Below are 16478 nucleotides of genomic sequence, written 5' to 3'. Positions count from 1 at the left end.
CTCCGTCATGGTTAGCAGGGGGAGATCAAAGGCATAGTTTAACTCTGTTTGCAGTTTAGCACAGTAAGTGGAATATCCTCTCAGTGAATTACAGTGTGCTTGGGGTTTCGATGTGGTGAAACATGATGCATTGCTGAGCCTCTGTATGTAGTACGCATCATTATATTCTGTGCCACAGAATATTCGGGAAAGTTTGTTGTTTAAATAACTTCATAATTATTAGGTGTGTGGGAAAGGTATTGGCATAGGAAGAAAAGGAATTAGAATAGGGAGGAAAAGTGGAAGAGAAGAGCTGTCCTTTGTGAGAACCATACAGCCAAGAGTGTGAAACAGAATTGTGCGCCATTTTAAATTTAGGGTAACACTTTAGTATAGGGACCAAATCCCTAAAGTTGCTTATTAGCATGCCTGTTATTAACATATTGCCTGTTTATTAGTACTTAAAGCATATGTTTAGTACTTAAAGCATATGCAAATTCTGTTTCTGAATGAGCATATTGTACATCCATAATCCTACCTAAAACTTAAACTTAACAACTACTTTATTAACTATTAATAAGCAGCACATTAGGAGTTTATTGAGGCAAAATTCATAGTTAATGGTTTGTTAATGGCGAGAATTGAACATTAAAATAAAGGGTGACCAAGTTCCTGAATTTGAACTGAGGTAGCAAACAGAAATAGAACTGAAATTCAAATTTGAATGTAAGGAGGTAGAATTAAAATGAATTGAAATGTAAAGAAATCCAAATAACTAATTTAGAATTATTTTTTAAACAAGGCTTTGTCGAGCTAAAATTCAAGTTTGGTTTGAAAAAGCCATGATTAAAACGTTTTAAAGGCTTTGAAGTTAAAGGCTTTTGAAGGTTCATAGACACAGACAGCCAGATAGATAGATAGATAGATAGATTTCTATGCCTACTATAGAAATTTTGTATTTAGGCTAGTTTATATATTCATTCATACTTGATAAATTAACTATTGTGGACCAGGGTGGAGGATAACTCCCAGAATGCATTACCTGTGTTGAATTCTTGGCGTTGTAATTCAGTAGATTTTACTTGTCATTCCAATTCAGTTTCCTGTGTGATGTGGCCAACACACTCATAAACTCAGGGAGCCAATTGTTCAATTCTGAATTTTGCACAAGTCTGGTGTGGAGTGTGTATGAGTGTGTGTACTCACTGTGTGATGGGCTCTTGAGCTGGTGTGTGCTCCACCTCATAGCCCTCCTGGCGTAGGATGTCCAGTACACTGTGATTCCCCAGGAAATGACCTGCAGCACACAAGAAACAAGTAGCAGCCATGTTAAAGAGGAAAGCTTTCAGGTGGGTGTGTGCAAATATTAAGAGAAAGCAGATAAGAGCATGTTGTCATGGGGGTGACGCTGTCTCAAGAACACTCCTTTTCTTATGCTCTTGATCTTGAGGTGCACTTGTTCCTTCAAGAATGAGGCCATATAAAATGCCCCCGTGCTACTGTCTCTCCGCCTCAGCTCTCACATATAATACACTCATAATTCCTTCACTCTTGAGACATCAAACGCACGCGCTCCAGTGCCACGCTGATGAAAGCTGTTTCACTTCTCTGCGCAGCCGATAATCCTATGTGTCACTCAACCCAGCAATAAGCACTAATACAGCCTGACCTCATCGCCTCAGCATGCTCTGCGAGTTTATTAACGGCACGCTGAAAATCTTCAAGGCTGTCTCTTTTCATGCTTCTTTATCATCATTATTTTGCTGATCAGTCATGAAGACAGGGTGAGGGAGGGGGAGCGAGGGGCCCGCTGCGCTTTCTTGGCCGCCAAGTTCAAAGGATGCTGGGGCGACTGGCACAGAGCGTGAAGAGGCTACCGCTGAGCGTCGGTCAGATCAAACGACCAGATTACGGCGCTATGCCCTTCGGCACGGTGGGAAGAAACAGGCGGCCCATTGAGGCAGTCCCGTTGTGTTCCTCACCTCGTCTCCTATCCCAGTGCCAGACTCGGACAGGCTCAATGACACGGCGGCACGATCAGCAGGCTTTCACACCCACATCCTCTGATTAATGTTCATATTAAACTCTTTTAGAATGTACTTTTATGGAAATGTTGAGTAAAACAGCCATGCTTCTGTATTCTGCGTGTGAGGTCGAGCGGTTCAATTGATATGCTGTATTTATTTACAGGGTTCCAGCCACATAAATAACCCCGCCGGACAGAGCACTCTCACAGGCTTTGGCTACTGGAGGAAGTAGTTACTCGAGAAGTGTTCTGTTACTAGAGGAAGTAGTTAGCTTAGGTTTCAGGCTGCGGTGAGGTGCGGGTGGTCACCTGGCTACCAAATTGGTGAGATTTTTCTTGGTTGGGACTTTTTAAGGCTGCATGATACATTCAAGTCATGTTGAAAAGACCGTATTTACAAGTTAAACGCACATGAACTTCACCACCAAGTCGTAATTACACGTGGGAAACTCATAGGTGTTTGGCTACTGGAGGAAGTAAGAAGTGTTTGGTTACCAGAGGAAGTAGTTAACTTAGGTTTCTGGCTGCGGTGACTTGGGTTGGCCACCAAATTTGTTTGGTGTTTCTTGATTAGGACTTGTTTAGGGACTTTGGTGCATTCAAGTCTTGTCAGAAATATCATATTTATGAGTTGAATGCACATGAATGCAACAAACAAATCATAATTATAAGTAGGAAACTCTGAACTTTCTTGAAGAAACAGAGTTTCTGAGTAGGTGACATAACAGTAAGAAAATATGACAAGGACAATAGATGCAACGTTGATGGTAAATTTGTTAAAATATGTTTTTATTTACAATGAAACTAGCTAAATTACTTGTATATAATACGATAGTATTGTACAATTTCAATAGAATATATAATGATTAAATTTACAGCACTTTCATAAATCCAATAAAAACATAATAATACAAAAACACAGCTGATGTGCATACTTTATTCATCTTTTTTAAGAGTTAAAAAAAATCTTGCTGAATTTTTTTGTAGAAAAGGCACATCGCCATCTTGCTCTGACCAAACTAACTTGATTGTACCTGATGTTAGGCTGCGCAATAATGGTCAAATGGATACTCATGATTATTTAAAAAATAAAACCCTGATTATTAATCACGATTATTGTCATTTTAAATCTTTTTACATTTCATCACAATTATTACATTTTCACATAAGCACAAATCAAGAAAACATCAACTCGCATGGTTTGCTCACAGACTTATTCGTAGCAAACAACCATGTGAAAGAAAACAGACTGGCTTTATTACACTTTTAATTTGAATAGAAAAGAGAGCACGGTAACACTTTAGTATAGGGATGAATTCTCGCTATTAACTAGTTGCTTATTAGCATGCCTATTAATAACATATTGACTGTTTATTAGGACTTAAATATTTTATTAGGAAAAAATATTGTACATCCCTATCCAGCAGCCATATCACCTGCAGCCCAAGACTGGTTGCCCACTGAAGCTAAACAGGGCTGAGCCTGGTCAGTACCTGGATGGGAGACCTCCTGTGAAAACTAGGTTGCTGCTGGAAGAGGTGTTAGTGAGGCCAGCAGGGGTGCTCACCCTGTGGTCTGTGTGGGTCCTAACGCCCCGGTATAGTGACGGGGACATTATACTGTCAAAAAGCACCGTCCTTCGGATGAGATGTTAAACCGAGGTCCTGACTCTCTGTGGGCATTAAAAATCCCAGGATGTCTTTCGAAAAGAGTACAGGTGTGACCTCAGCATCCTGGCCAAATTTCCCCATTGGTCTCTGACCATTATGGCCTCCTAATCATCCCCTTACACTGATTGGCTTCATCACTCTGTCTCCTCTCCACCAGTAAGCTGGTGTGTGGTGGGCATTCTGGTGCACTATGGCTGCCGTCGCATCATCCAGGTGGATGCTGCACACTGGTGGTGGTCGATTTATGAAAAAAGCTCTAATTGGGATATTTAAACTCTTGAAATCTGGCAAATACAACCATGAAAGCTTGTGGAGGGTTGTTACCAATGCAAGATAACTCAAATGCAAAATTAAAATGAAACTTTTTAGGATAATTGACCAGCGGGCAAATGTCGCAGATGATTATGTTTAATAACTCGAAGCAGAAATCGTGATTATGATTAAAATACAATTCAGCCATACCTGACGCCATAATTATGACTTCCCAACTCATAAATATGAACTTCCCAGCAGGACTTGAATGCACCATTACTGAAGCATTCTCCTTTAATTAATGCAAGGAGGCAGGCGCATGCTACAAAACAAATCAGCCTGAACTAATCGCTTGCTCTCATTCTTTGTAGGCATCCACACCCAAAACACTGGCACACGATAAATAAATATACACACCCAGAAACAAACAAACAAACCCGTGCTCCACACACACAGACTAGCAGCTCTCCAAAGGCTGATACAGTTCATTATGTATATTTGTGATGTTTATTTCGTGACCGCAGTTAACATATTCCGATTACCAAGAACAAACTGCTGTTAAGAAATCCTGAAAACACAGCCAGTACACACAGGCCTTAAACAAATCCATTTGCAAAAGCAAAGGTTTAGGAAAAGCTCCTGGCTTTTCACTAGTTATACCCAAACCTTCGTCCAAATCACAGAGATGAGACAGGTGCAGTGACTGTCAGTTCATTCCCTCTGATTCAGTCTGAATGCAGCACATGCGGTGTTTCCATTGCTGAAATAGAAGTTTTTTTGGTCACACTTTATATTAGGTGGCCTTAACTACTATGTACTTACATCAGAAAATAAGTACAATGTACTTATTGTGGTCATATTGTATTTTAAAACACTTTTGCTGCTATTGAGGTGGGATACGGGTAAGGTTAAGGACAGGTTTGGTGGTATGTGTAGGTTTAAGGGTGGGTTAAGGTGTGAGGGATGGGTCAACAGTGTAATTATAAATGTAACTACAGAAATTAATTACAGATGTAATTACAAATAGGTATTTTTAAAAATATAAGTACAATGTAAAAACATGTATGTACACAATAAGTGCATTGTATCAAATGATTAATTTCAATGTAAGTACACAGTAGTTAAGGCCACCTAATATAAAGTGGGACCGTTTTTTTTTCTCAACCCATGGCTTTATTGGTGGAGCATGGCCAGAACGATTCCATGGCTATAGGTTCGATTCCCAGGGAACGTGCATACCTTGAATTCACTGTAAGTGGCTTTAAATAACAGCGTCTGCCATATTAATAAACGTGAATGTTTGACTAATGTCTTTACAGCCTGGATTTTACTGTAATGTGCAAATCTACAGCTTAAACTATGTGCTCTCTCTCTTTGACTTTCATCAGACTTGTTCCCGTTTTCCCTCTCAGGTTAATTAGGGCTCTCAATCACTTTATAGCAGGACTTCTTTGGTGCATATATACTTTTTCCTTACCCCCTCTCCACTCGCCCCTTCATCGTACTCAGAAGATGTACTGTGAACGGTTCAGGCCTTGGTTTGAGTATTTTGGGTTGTGTCCAAATATGTCAGCACCTTCGTGATACATGATACATGACACACAAGAGCATACATACACATACAGCCAATATTTTAGGCTTGTGAGCAGTGTTTTATACATGTTTTTTAGTTTAAGTCAGAGTTATTGTCCGTTTAAATTTAGTGATTATATATGTAATAAAAAAATCATCCTAAAATAGCATTTAATTTAATATTCCATTAATATGCAAAACAGCCCAATCCTAAACTGAGTGAGCAAAAGATTTAAAGCAAACCAGTTACGTTACAGTTGGCATCCAGATCTATGACAACATACTCTGCATAGTTCTTCTCTAAAAGCATTGTTAGGCCATTAATACATGATTGCAGTATTATTTTTTTGTCATCATATTTTTGTAAACAGTATCTTTAAATAATTGTTTAAATTAATTAAATAATCATAATAGAATCTTTTTCATCAATTTCATTTGTGTGTACAAAATCTAAAATTCTTTAAACTGTAACATTTTTATCAGTAGTCTGTTGGTGTATGTTTGTGTAACACTTGATGAGGAATCAAACATGCAAACTGACTGATATACAGTTCACACACAAAAGGCCTTATTGCTAGTCTGCCAACAAACAAAATATTCCTCAGTGAGAGAGGGAACAGTCAAAAGAGAAGAGAAAGCACATATAGTCAGACTTATGATATGAAATTGAAAGGCATTGTAGGCCACCAGACTGCCTTTGTCTTTGATCATAGTACTACTTTTGAGTTGTTTGCTCTCTGCTTGCTGTCCATTATTATGAGCGTGTGTGCGTCTGTGGCTGTGTGTGTGTCAGAGGATGCTCGAGGGAAGCCTCTACATCTGACTCATTCATTTTTCTGCTATCCAACACTCAATCCCCCTTTATTAACCTAAAAATGACTGTCCCCTAATGCAGCATAGCCCTGTCTAATCCACGCATTCATACTACCTTCAGCAAGTTTTTACAGCAGCAGGAAATCTATAAATCTCAACATGGTCTCTGAGTCAACAGACCCTCTGCGCCGCCCCGGGTGTACGCGAGAGTATATGACCCACAGATCAGCAAGGAGAGCAGCTCTCACACCTCCTATAAATCTCAGTGCGAGATCAGGAAATTCCAGCCCTCGGGCCATCCCTGGGATCTGAGCTGAGGCAAGAGATTAGGGAAAATTAAGGGGGTGCTTCTCTGTTTTACCTGTCCAAAGGGACTCCTCTGGTGGTAGTTCTGCAGACTCCATAATGAGGGCACACTCTCTCTCTCTCTCTCTCTCTCTGTGGTGTAGGGGTTCGGGGAACTGGACTGAACTGTTTAAAGATCTGTTTGGGGTTCAAGCGTTTGATGCGGAAACACTGAAACTGTTTCCTTTTATGGCTTTAAATATTTACATTTCTTTTACAGTGACTGTGGGGTGGCAGGCAAGCAGATTTACCAAAGAGAGAGAGAGAGAGAGAGAGAGAGTTAGTCTGATGGTTGGGGACATTTTCACAGTTGGGGAAATGTGAAAATGGAGGAAAGAGACAGAAAAGGGGCAGCAGGAGTGCATTAACAGTCAAAGTTCACAGGGGTTAAAGCATTTAGGGGAAATTGCCCCTGCCGTTTGTTTTAGTTTCTGACAGATGGGGTCTTTACTTCTTTTCTTGAAATCCTAAAGTGGCCTTGTGAAGCAGTGGGGATGACTGAGGAAAAAGAAGCCTTTCTTGAACATAAATACACATGTAATGGTGCGTGCACACATACTTGCAGAGCAAAAACTATGTTTGTATTGACAAAGTATTGCGTGTATTTTGCGTGTATATTTTTCACTCACTGCCTATTTATATGTGTGTGTGTTTATATAATTGTATTTATAAAAATATTCATAAAATGATTTATGCGTAATATTATTATATAATTGTTATTTTAATATATAATTTAAATGTGTAGCAAATAATTGCATATTACGGGTGGGCGATATACCGGTATCCATGACTAACGGGTAGAAATTTGTCAAAAGTAGAGATTTTATACCTCTATTGCTACATGGTCACGAAAACTTATCGTTTGCATGAGTTTTTAAGCATTGTGCTTTAAAAACATGATTTTTAGTGAGTTTAAGATGTAATCAGTTGTAAAAGAGAACTTAATTCGCTATATGCCTGCGCTGTCTGAGAGGCTGTTTCTGTGTGCTGTCAGAGAGGCGTGCACACATGAAGACACACATGCACACGTTATTTTTGCCGCTTTATATGCCTTGAACAGTTAAATACACACACTTTTATGTGTCAAAATGCCAATTTTTGCAAGTATCCTTGTAAACACAGTAGGTCTTAAGTGAAAACAAATAGCTGAGAAGGAAAATATATGTGTACTGTAACAGTATATTGGATCTGGGCAGCTCTTAAAGTGACAGCAGTCTAATATTCCTGCTGTCTGTCATTCATGTTAATCAAACAACAAAAGAGAGAAAATCTCTCACTGCTATTGACTAAATAATTTTTGTAACTTTAATAAGAAGACATGTTTAATTTACACAGTGAAAAATATGCAGTGTTTTTATACATCTGACTGCTCTATACAATGCATTTTTTGTCCTGTTGCTTTATGTCCTTGTTTCTTATTCTTATTTAATCACTGACTGTTTACTTGTCTTCAGTGAGCTTGAGTTTTTCTTTTGTTTTTTTTATTTAGGCTAGTATTAGTTTTCTTTTTGTGATATTGACACTGGTGTCAAGAATTATGAAATTTCTGTGGTATCAATTTTTTTTATATCAAGACCTTATTTAAAGTAAAAATAACTCTATTGTGATATATATCATATAATATGATTCAAATCATGATACTAGATTTTGTCATATCGCTCATTCCTATTGCATATGGAGTTTTTCTAACTCTGCTGCTCTGTGTTTCACGGACAAACAAAACCTGGCTGAATGGCGACATACCGGACAGCGTGCTACATCTGCCTAATTATCAGCTGATCAGAGCAGATCGGGACGCAGAATCAACGGGGAAATAGCGCGGTGGCGGGACGTGCTTTTACATCAGTGAGAGGTGGTGTACAGATGTAACTGTGTTAAAGAAGATGTGCTATTCAGATCTAGAAACGCTCTTCATTAACTGCAAACCGTTCTATTCGCCGCGGGAGTTCTGCTCGTTCATTCTCGTGAGTGTCTACATTCCACCGCAAGCGCACGTGAGCTCAGCTTTGCAGAAACTCGCTGATATGATCACAGAGAGTGAGCAACAACACCCAGACTCTGTTTTAATCATTCTCGGGGACTTTAATAAAGCAAATCTCTCCCGTGAACTGCCAAAATACAGACAGCACATCACATGTCCCACCAGAGACAGTAATATATTGGATCACTGTTATACAGCGATAAAGGACGCATATCACTCTGTTCCACGAGCAGCTTTAGGACTCTCTGATCACTGTCCAACAGGCAGAAACTTAAGTCTGCAAAGCCTGTATTAAGATCTGTTAAAAGATGGACTAACGAAACAGAGCGGGATCTACAAGCCTGTTTCGACCTCACTGATTGGACTGTTTTTGAAGCCGCTGCCACCGATCTGGATGAGCTCACAGAGACTGTAACATCTTATATCAGTTTCTGTGAGGACATGTGCATTCCTAACAGGACTCATCTAATCTACAACAATGACAAACCATGGTTCACTGCCAAACTCAGACAACTCCGTCAGGCCAAAGAAGATGCTTACAGAAAGGGGGATAAAGTCTTGTACAAACAGGCCAAATACACACTGGAAAAGGAGATCAGAGTGGCAAAGAGGAATTATTCTGACAAGCTAAGGAAAAAATTATCTTCCAGTGATCCTGCTTCAGTGTGGATAGGAATGAAGGATATCACTAGTTACAAGACACCATCCCCCAGCACTCTGGAGAATCAACACCTGGCAGACGACTTAAACGAGTTCTTTTGTCGTTTTGAACGATCACCCCACACCCGCCCTGAACACCTCTCCACACAACCATTCCCACCTCCAGCAACCCCTCTCTCCCCCACACCTACAATTCAAATCAGCAAAGAAGATGTGTGCCAGGTCTTCAGGAAGAACAAAAGAAGGAAAGCACCAGGCCCAGATAGTGTGTCACCAGCCTGCCTAAAAATGTGTGCTGATCAGCTGGCTCCCATCTTCACACAGATCTTCAACAGATCACTGGAGCTGTGTGAAGTCCCCTAATGCTTCAAACGCTCCACCATCACCCCCGTCCCAAAGAAACCCAAAATTACTGGACTTAATGACTACAGACCTGTGGCCCTAACGTCTGTAGCCATGAAATCATTTGAAAGACTGGTTTTAGCTTATCTGAAGGACATCACTGGACCCTTACTGGAACCCCTGCAGTTTGCCTACAGAGCAAACAGGTCTGTGGATGATGCAGTCAACATGGGACTGCACTTCATCCTGCAGCATCTGGACAGACCAGGGACAGACAGACAGCAGTTAGTCAAGCTTGGTAAATTCACATCCAGCACTCGTACCATCAGCACTGGAGCTCCTCAGGGCTGCGTTCTCTCCCCACTGCTCTTCTCCCTCTACACCAACAACTGCACTGCTCTAAAGACCCCTCTGTCAAGCTCCTGAAGTTTGCAGACGACACCACACTGATCGGCCTCATCCAGGACGGTGACGAGTCTGCTTACAGACAGGAGGTTAAGGAGCTGGCTGTCTGGTGCAGTCTTAACAACCTGGAGCTTAACACGCTCAGAACTGTGGAGATGATAGTGGACTTCAGGAGAAACCCCCCTGCTCTCCCCCCACTCACCATCATGAACACCACTGTGACTGCAGTGGAGTCATTCAGATTCCTGGGCACCACCATCTCCCAGGACCTGAAGTGGGATACTCACATAGACTCCATTGTCAGAAAGGCCCAGCAGAGGTTGTACTTTCTTCGCCAGCTGAGGAAGTTCAACCTGCCACAGAAGCTGCTGAAACAGTTCTACTCCACCATCATTGAATCCATCCTCTGCACTTCTATAACTGTCTGGTTCAGCTCAGCTACCAAAGCTGACCTCAAAAGACTACGGAGGGTAGTCCGGACTGCTGAGCGAATCATTGGTACAACCCTCCCCACTCTCCAAGAACTGTACTTATCCAGAGTGAGCAAAAGGGCTGGTAAAATCACTCTGGACCCGTCACACCCAGCACACTCCCTCTTTGAACTGTTACCGTCTGGTCAACGCTACAGAGCTCTGTGCACCAGAACGACCAGACACAGGAACAGTTTCTTCCCTCAGGCAATCCATCTCATGAACACTAATGCATTATCCATTCACCACACTCACTTATTTTATTTTTATTTTCTCATTTCTAATTTGCACATACTTGACCTGTACATACATAGTTGTCTATATTATATATTGAGTTTTTTCTGCTTTGTACATTGCCTATTTGGTTATTTGTTATTATTCTTTTATTATCTGTGTCCTGTCCTGTTGCTGTCTTTCTGTTGCACTGTGGAGCTTCTGTCACTACAACAAACTCCATGTATGTGTAAACATAATTGGCCAATAAAGCTCATTCTGATTCTGATTCTGATATGTAAAAAAAAAAATAATAATTATTATATAATATATTATATAATTTATTAAACAATGTGTTTGTGTGTGTATGTCACACACACGGTTGTCACTCCCAGGACTCCCAGAATTTGTTGACTTTGCAATAATTCCCACAGTTCATTTGTCTGTTGTAAAGGGATACAAGGTTTCTTAAATAATTCACCTAATAAATCACAAACTGTCTTGGAAAGCATCCACTTACTCTTTAAATGTGTATGTGTTGGCTGAAACACATGCTCAGGTAGATGCATCTGTGAAAGTGCGTCACAATAAAACTGTGTGGGTGTGGCGAAAGCATGTGTGTAATGTGAGCTTAAATTCCATTAGCACCCAGATCAGTTGTTTTAGTAGCTAATGAGGCATGTAATGGCAGAGTCTGATAATGAGCTCTGCTGATCTAATTTGCTCTGAGAGTCACTTTAGAATCTTCACAAATGTCCTAAGAGATGCAGACCAGCACAACACTGCAGCTCAAGATAAACAGACTGTTTTCTCCAACGTCCCGAAAGCCATTAGATTTGATTGCCATTTAATCGTTGAGCATTTTTATTGCGGAACCATTTGGAGTATAGTCATTTATTGACTTGGCCATTTAGATAAAACACTTCCTGCTTGTCGTTTGAGCTTGACAAATGTTAATCAGATTCCCATTTTAACCAGGTGCAGCATTGTAGCAGATTCACATGCTATTAAATAACATTTCTTAACAATTAGAGGACCAATTGCAATGGTTATTGGGGTGCCATGCAGAATTGCTGGAAGTCAAGCTGTACAAGCTACTCAATTTAAGATAATACAGTTCAACTAATAATTCATATGCCGGTTGGGCACCAGGAAAATTTCCTTTGAAGCTATTATTTTTGAGCACTTCTGATAGGAATGACACTAAAATGACCACCACAAACAACTGCAAAACACATGGGCTGAGCGTTCCTATTCACACACAAACACACAGATGAGTGATCACGTTCATACAAACACAGTAAGACATAAACATTGACCCGTGTGCTTACTGGAACTGCTTTAACGCCCGTGATATTAGCTTATTTATTAGTGATTTATTAGTGTCATATGCATATCAAATCAATAGCAAAACAAACCTGAGGCTATTAATGAAAAGACAAATGCTCCCTATTACATGCAGAGTGTGTATTAAAAACGAGAATGGTGCCTGGGCTGTGGCCATCGCAGGAAATTCCTAGGGATGTTTTCAATAAGAGCACAAAACTCCAAGCAGCACCGAGGAACCAGACAAATGAGAACCTCCTGAAACGCCACACACACATTCTCTCCTTGCTCAGCATACAGCTAATTATACGCAAATGAACAAGTTTGAGAGGCACAGTGATTTGCATTAGTGTACATAAAAGTTTAGAATCATATAGCATTGACCTACGGTATATAGGTTGTTTTTATGTAAGATTTATATGTGATTATCAGAAGTTTATTAGTAGATTTCTAGCGGATGTGAAATACTGATACTGAAGTTTGTGTGTGTGTGTGTGTGTGTGATCTGTACCATAAACAGATGTGCCATGGTGGCGTGTTCCCGCTTATCATCTGACCTCTTATGTAACTTTGCAGGCTCTCTCGTAAGGTCACACTCACAAAAGAACAAAGCAAAACAGATGAAAGAGAATAAGAACCCATTTTCTTATGAAAAACAGAATTTTCACAAAACTGAATAAACAAGTCTTGGTTTTAGTATATGTGCTTCTCCAAACCAGCAGGGAGCAGTAACTTCTATTTGTGTTTCTACTACAGCAATTTAAAAGAATAGTTCAACCCAAAAGGGCATAACATAGAAATGCACCTTATCTATTTTCTATGCATGCTTGTTGATTTTATTGTAAATGATGCATCCATGCATGTTTCATTTTTAAATTGTGCATATGTTTTATTTAAATGTCATAACTGTGTCTTCAATGCAACGACAGATTTCTCTGTGGCGACATATGCTGGACTTATGTTTCTTTCATGTGCTATCAGAATTATAGTAAATATGTGTTTCCCAGTCAGAAATCGGAGATGAAATTACTTCTCAAGTCATATTTACAACGAGCTGTGACTGATTCAAGTCAAATACATCAAATCATTTATTTTTTTTGTAAACTGTCTGTCAAATTCAAATGAATGATTCATTAATGAAAGTAAATGTGCCAAGTAGAGCTATGGTCGATTTTTCAGATGAATACATTGGAAAATATATGGAAACTTTTAGAATTTTTTTTTTTTTTTTTTTTGCACCAGTCCATTTTTTGTAACTGCATTGGGGAAAAAAAGTTTAACTTTTTTTGTGTGCCACAGAAGAAAGTCATATGGGTTTGGTACAACATGATGATATAAATGACATACATGATGACAGAATTTATTTTTTCTTTGAGTAAACTATACCTTTAATAGCTAGGCATTCAGTTTCCACAAATTGTGCTTTCTTTCCAGCTATGCATTATGTATTATGAGGGTCAGGGTTGAGGGTATGTGCGAGTCCACATGTGTATGATTTCCCAAAAGGGTCTTGTAGCCTGTGCCATGGGGCTTCCTGTAGAATCAAAACATGCTATTGCAAAGTCTAAAAAGCAAGGGTGGCAGGTTTGCTTTGGAACAAAGATGGATGGCCTGTTGAAACCACTTTGCCAGCACAGCGTGTAGTTTAATCACCCCTGCAAAGACTCATAGAGCACTCAGTAACTGTAGAACCCTCCGAGCCCAGGTTTACATCTGCTAATTTTATTTTCTGTCAGTAGTTCTGGGTAGGTTCTGAATGAAATGGTCCAAGTGAAACTGTGAGCAACTCAAACAAGATCTCCAAGTAAACATGGTTAGAGAGAGGCCTAGCACACCAGGCAAAGACAGACCAACTAACACCTCAGTCGCCCAACTATTAATGTTTTGATTTTGGGACATGGAGCATTGACAAGATGTATTTGTAAAAGTCATTATCTTTTATGATTTTGAACTCACTGTAAAAAAAAAAAAAAAATGGAAAGGGCAGCATCATGTTAAATTCTACTCCAATAACACAAATCTACAGATTCTCATGCACACACTTATCCTGTAGAAAAACACAGATTCACCCCATCAGTGCTAATGAACGACACACAAACATAACCATGCGCTCATTCGCACACCACAGCTATCCCTCAGGACCTTGATGCAGCACTCAGGAAACATTAGCAGCATTAGCTTGGAATGCAAATGAAAACAAACAGCTCACACTCTCACAGATGAAAGTAGCTGTCAGTCCTCTAACTGGGTCTCATTCACTATTAAATATGTTCAAGTGTTCTTAGTTATGCTTGTACAAAAGGCTATTGCGCAAAATTTTCACCAGATTCAGAACAGGTGCATACACATACATTTCTATTCTCATTCTAATGAATACAGATTATTCTAAAGCATGTGGCCAGAGTTAGTAATTAGCATAATACATGCCCAAAATCTCATAATTTCTGTATATGTAACAGAGGTCAGCGGGTAGGTGCTGTGCAGGTAAACCTCACTCCCCTGATCTCAAGAGGCGCACTAGCGACTGACGCTAGTGACTGCAGTCATTTAGTCTCCTTGTTAGTGCGCCTGCTCCCATGACGAAGACCTGGGTTCGAGACCCACTTGGAACAAGAATGACGTGCGTGAGGACCCGGGGGGGGGTTTACATATACGCTCTCCCTTTCTCTCTATATATAAATAATATATGGATATATAAATACTTTTTATAATAATAATAATTTATATATATATATATATATATATATATATATATATACATATATGACTATTATAGGACTGACATAGTTACTGAACAGGAGTTTTTACATACATGTGATGTAACCATAAAAAACACTAAATAAATGTAATTGCAACCTGATGATTCATAATTTCATTATTCATAATTTCATGAAAATAATGCTTTTTGTTAGGAATAAATTTGTCACACAGACAGAAACACACGCACACACACACAGGTGCACACAGAACAGTAATGAAAGTGATGTGTTCTTAGTCGTGGGAAAAGTTTTTAGGACCATTTAGTTTTACTGCCATCTGGGGGAGTTTGTGTGTGCGTGTGTTTTGTATGTGGAGCTGGACCTATTCCTAGTCAGTGTCAAAGTTGTCAAGTTTTGTGTGACTCACCAGCTCCGAAAGCAAAGAAGAAGCTCTGGGTGGGGTTTCTCTGAAGGAGGGCGGAGACGCGGCGGGCCATTCGTTCGTTGCGTTTGTAAATGAGCTCCTGTCGCAGGTAACTGTCAATCTGCTGTGCGGTCAAGCGCTCGTGAGCTGGCAGGGAACTGTTGATGAAATGCGGAAGCTGAGACAGAATAAGAGAGAGAAGTGTTACTAAAGGCCTGGCATGAATCTGAGTCTGTGTGTGAGTGAGAAACTGGGCCGCTGAGACATTTATGCCACTTAGTAGAACGTGACAGTCACACACACAAAGACTGTTTTACTGTCTTGGACTCCACATGAACTGATTGATTTGCTGCAGGGTAAAGTGTATGGGAAGCTTTCTACAGCTGCCTGGTCTGTCACACAGCCTGCTATGAATAGGGTGGGATGGACATAATAGATGGCAGTAGAAAAAGGGAAATAAGGAATAGAAGAGAAAAAAGGTTGAGTATCTTAAATTCCCAGTGAAATGGTTTGATCTGATGTGACGATATATTTCTGAATAAAATTATTGAGCTTTTCCACGTTTTTTTTATTTTTTATAAATAACCAATGGTGTTCAATGTACGTTGAAGTCTTCCTTCACATCTTGTGCCACATTTGTAATAAAATAAAGTATAATTGATTTCCTCTTTTAGATTTAATATAAAACTATAACATTACTATTATTAAAACATTTACTGCTACTACAGTAAATTAAAATAACATGTTGTTTAAAAAAGCTTCTTCCTCTGCAATGCTGTTTATAATCTGAGAATTTGAGAGTCTTCATCATCATAGCACGGCAAAGTAGAGTTTTCTGTATATAATTTGATCTTGTTGGGTTTTCAGTGCTTTTACTGCAAGTGCATTGTGACATTGTGACTCTAGATTCGAAAATTTCATCTAATTTTTTAAGGTTTGTCATTGTAAAAAAAAAATAATAATAATAATAATAAAAAAAGTTTATGGCAGCCCATTGCCACCCCAAATAAAAAAATAAAAAAGATAAAATAAATCTTATAACTTTATATATCATATTATATAAAATTGTGATTATACAATGATGCAATTACAAGAATTTGTCTTAATTATAAGAAGTTGCAATACAAAAGACATAGTCAAAATTGTGAGATAAAGAGGCGCAATTATAAGTCAAAAGTCAAAAATCTCATGCGTAAAATTGCAATTTTAAGATATATATATGCCCAATTACCTTTTTTATTTTTTTACTTGGGCTTCCATATGTTTGGAATCCATCTTTGGAATTGGAAAAGTGTGTATAG

General features: G+C 39.3%; 1 protein-coding gene across 1 annotated transcript in view; it reads right to left on the bottom strand.

Annotated features, from left to right (window-relative positions):
- LOC306848381 (metalloprotease TIKI2) overlaps positions 1–16478 on the bottom strand; it is a 62400-nt gene that overhangs the window by 3570 nt on the left and 42352 nt on the right. The window contains exons 4-5 of the mRNA XM_079382893.1: positions 15181–15355; positions 1186–1276 (exon numbers count right to left, since the gene is read on the bottom strand). Coding sequence (XP_079239019.1) covers positions 1186–1276; positions 15181–15355 — 266 coding nt within the window. The remainder of the gene's footprint in view (positions 1–1185; positions 1277–15180; positions 15356–16478) is intronic.

This window comes from Barbus barbus, assembly GCF_936440315.1.
Source record: "Barbus barbus genome assembly, chromosome: 28".
In the NCBI taxonomy this organism is placed as follows: domain Eukaryota; kingdom Metazoa; phylum Chordata; class Actinopteri; order Cypriniformes; family Cyprinidae; genus Barbus; species Barbus barbus.
This window is presented reverse-complemented; position numbering and strand designations above follow the sequence as displayed.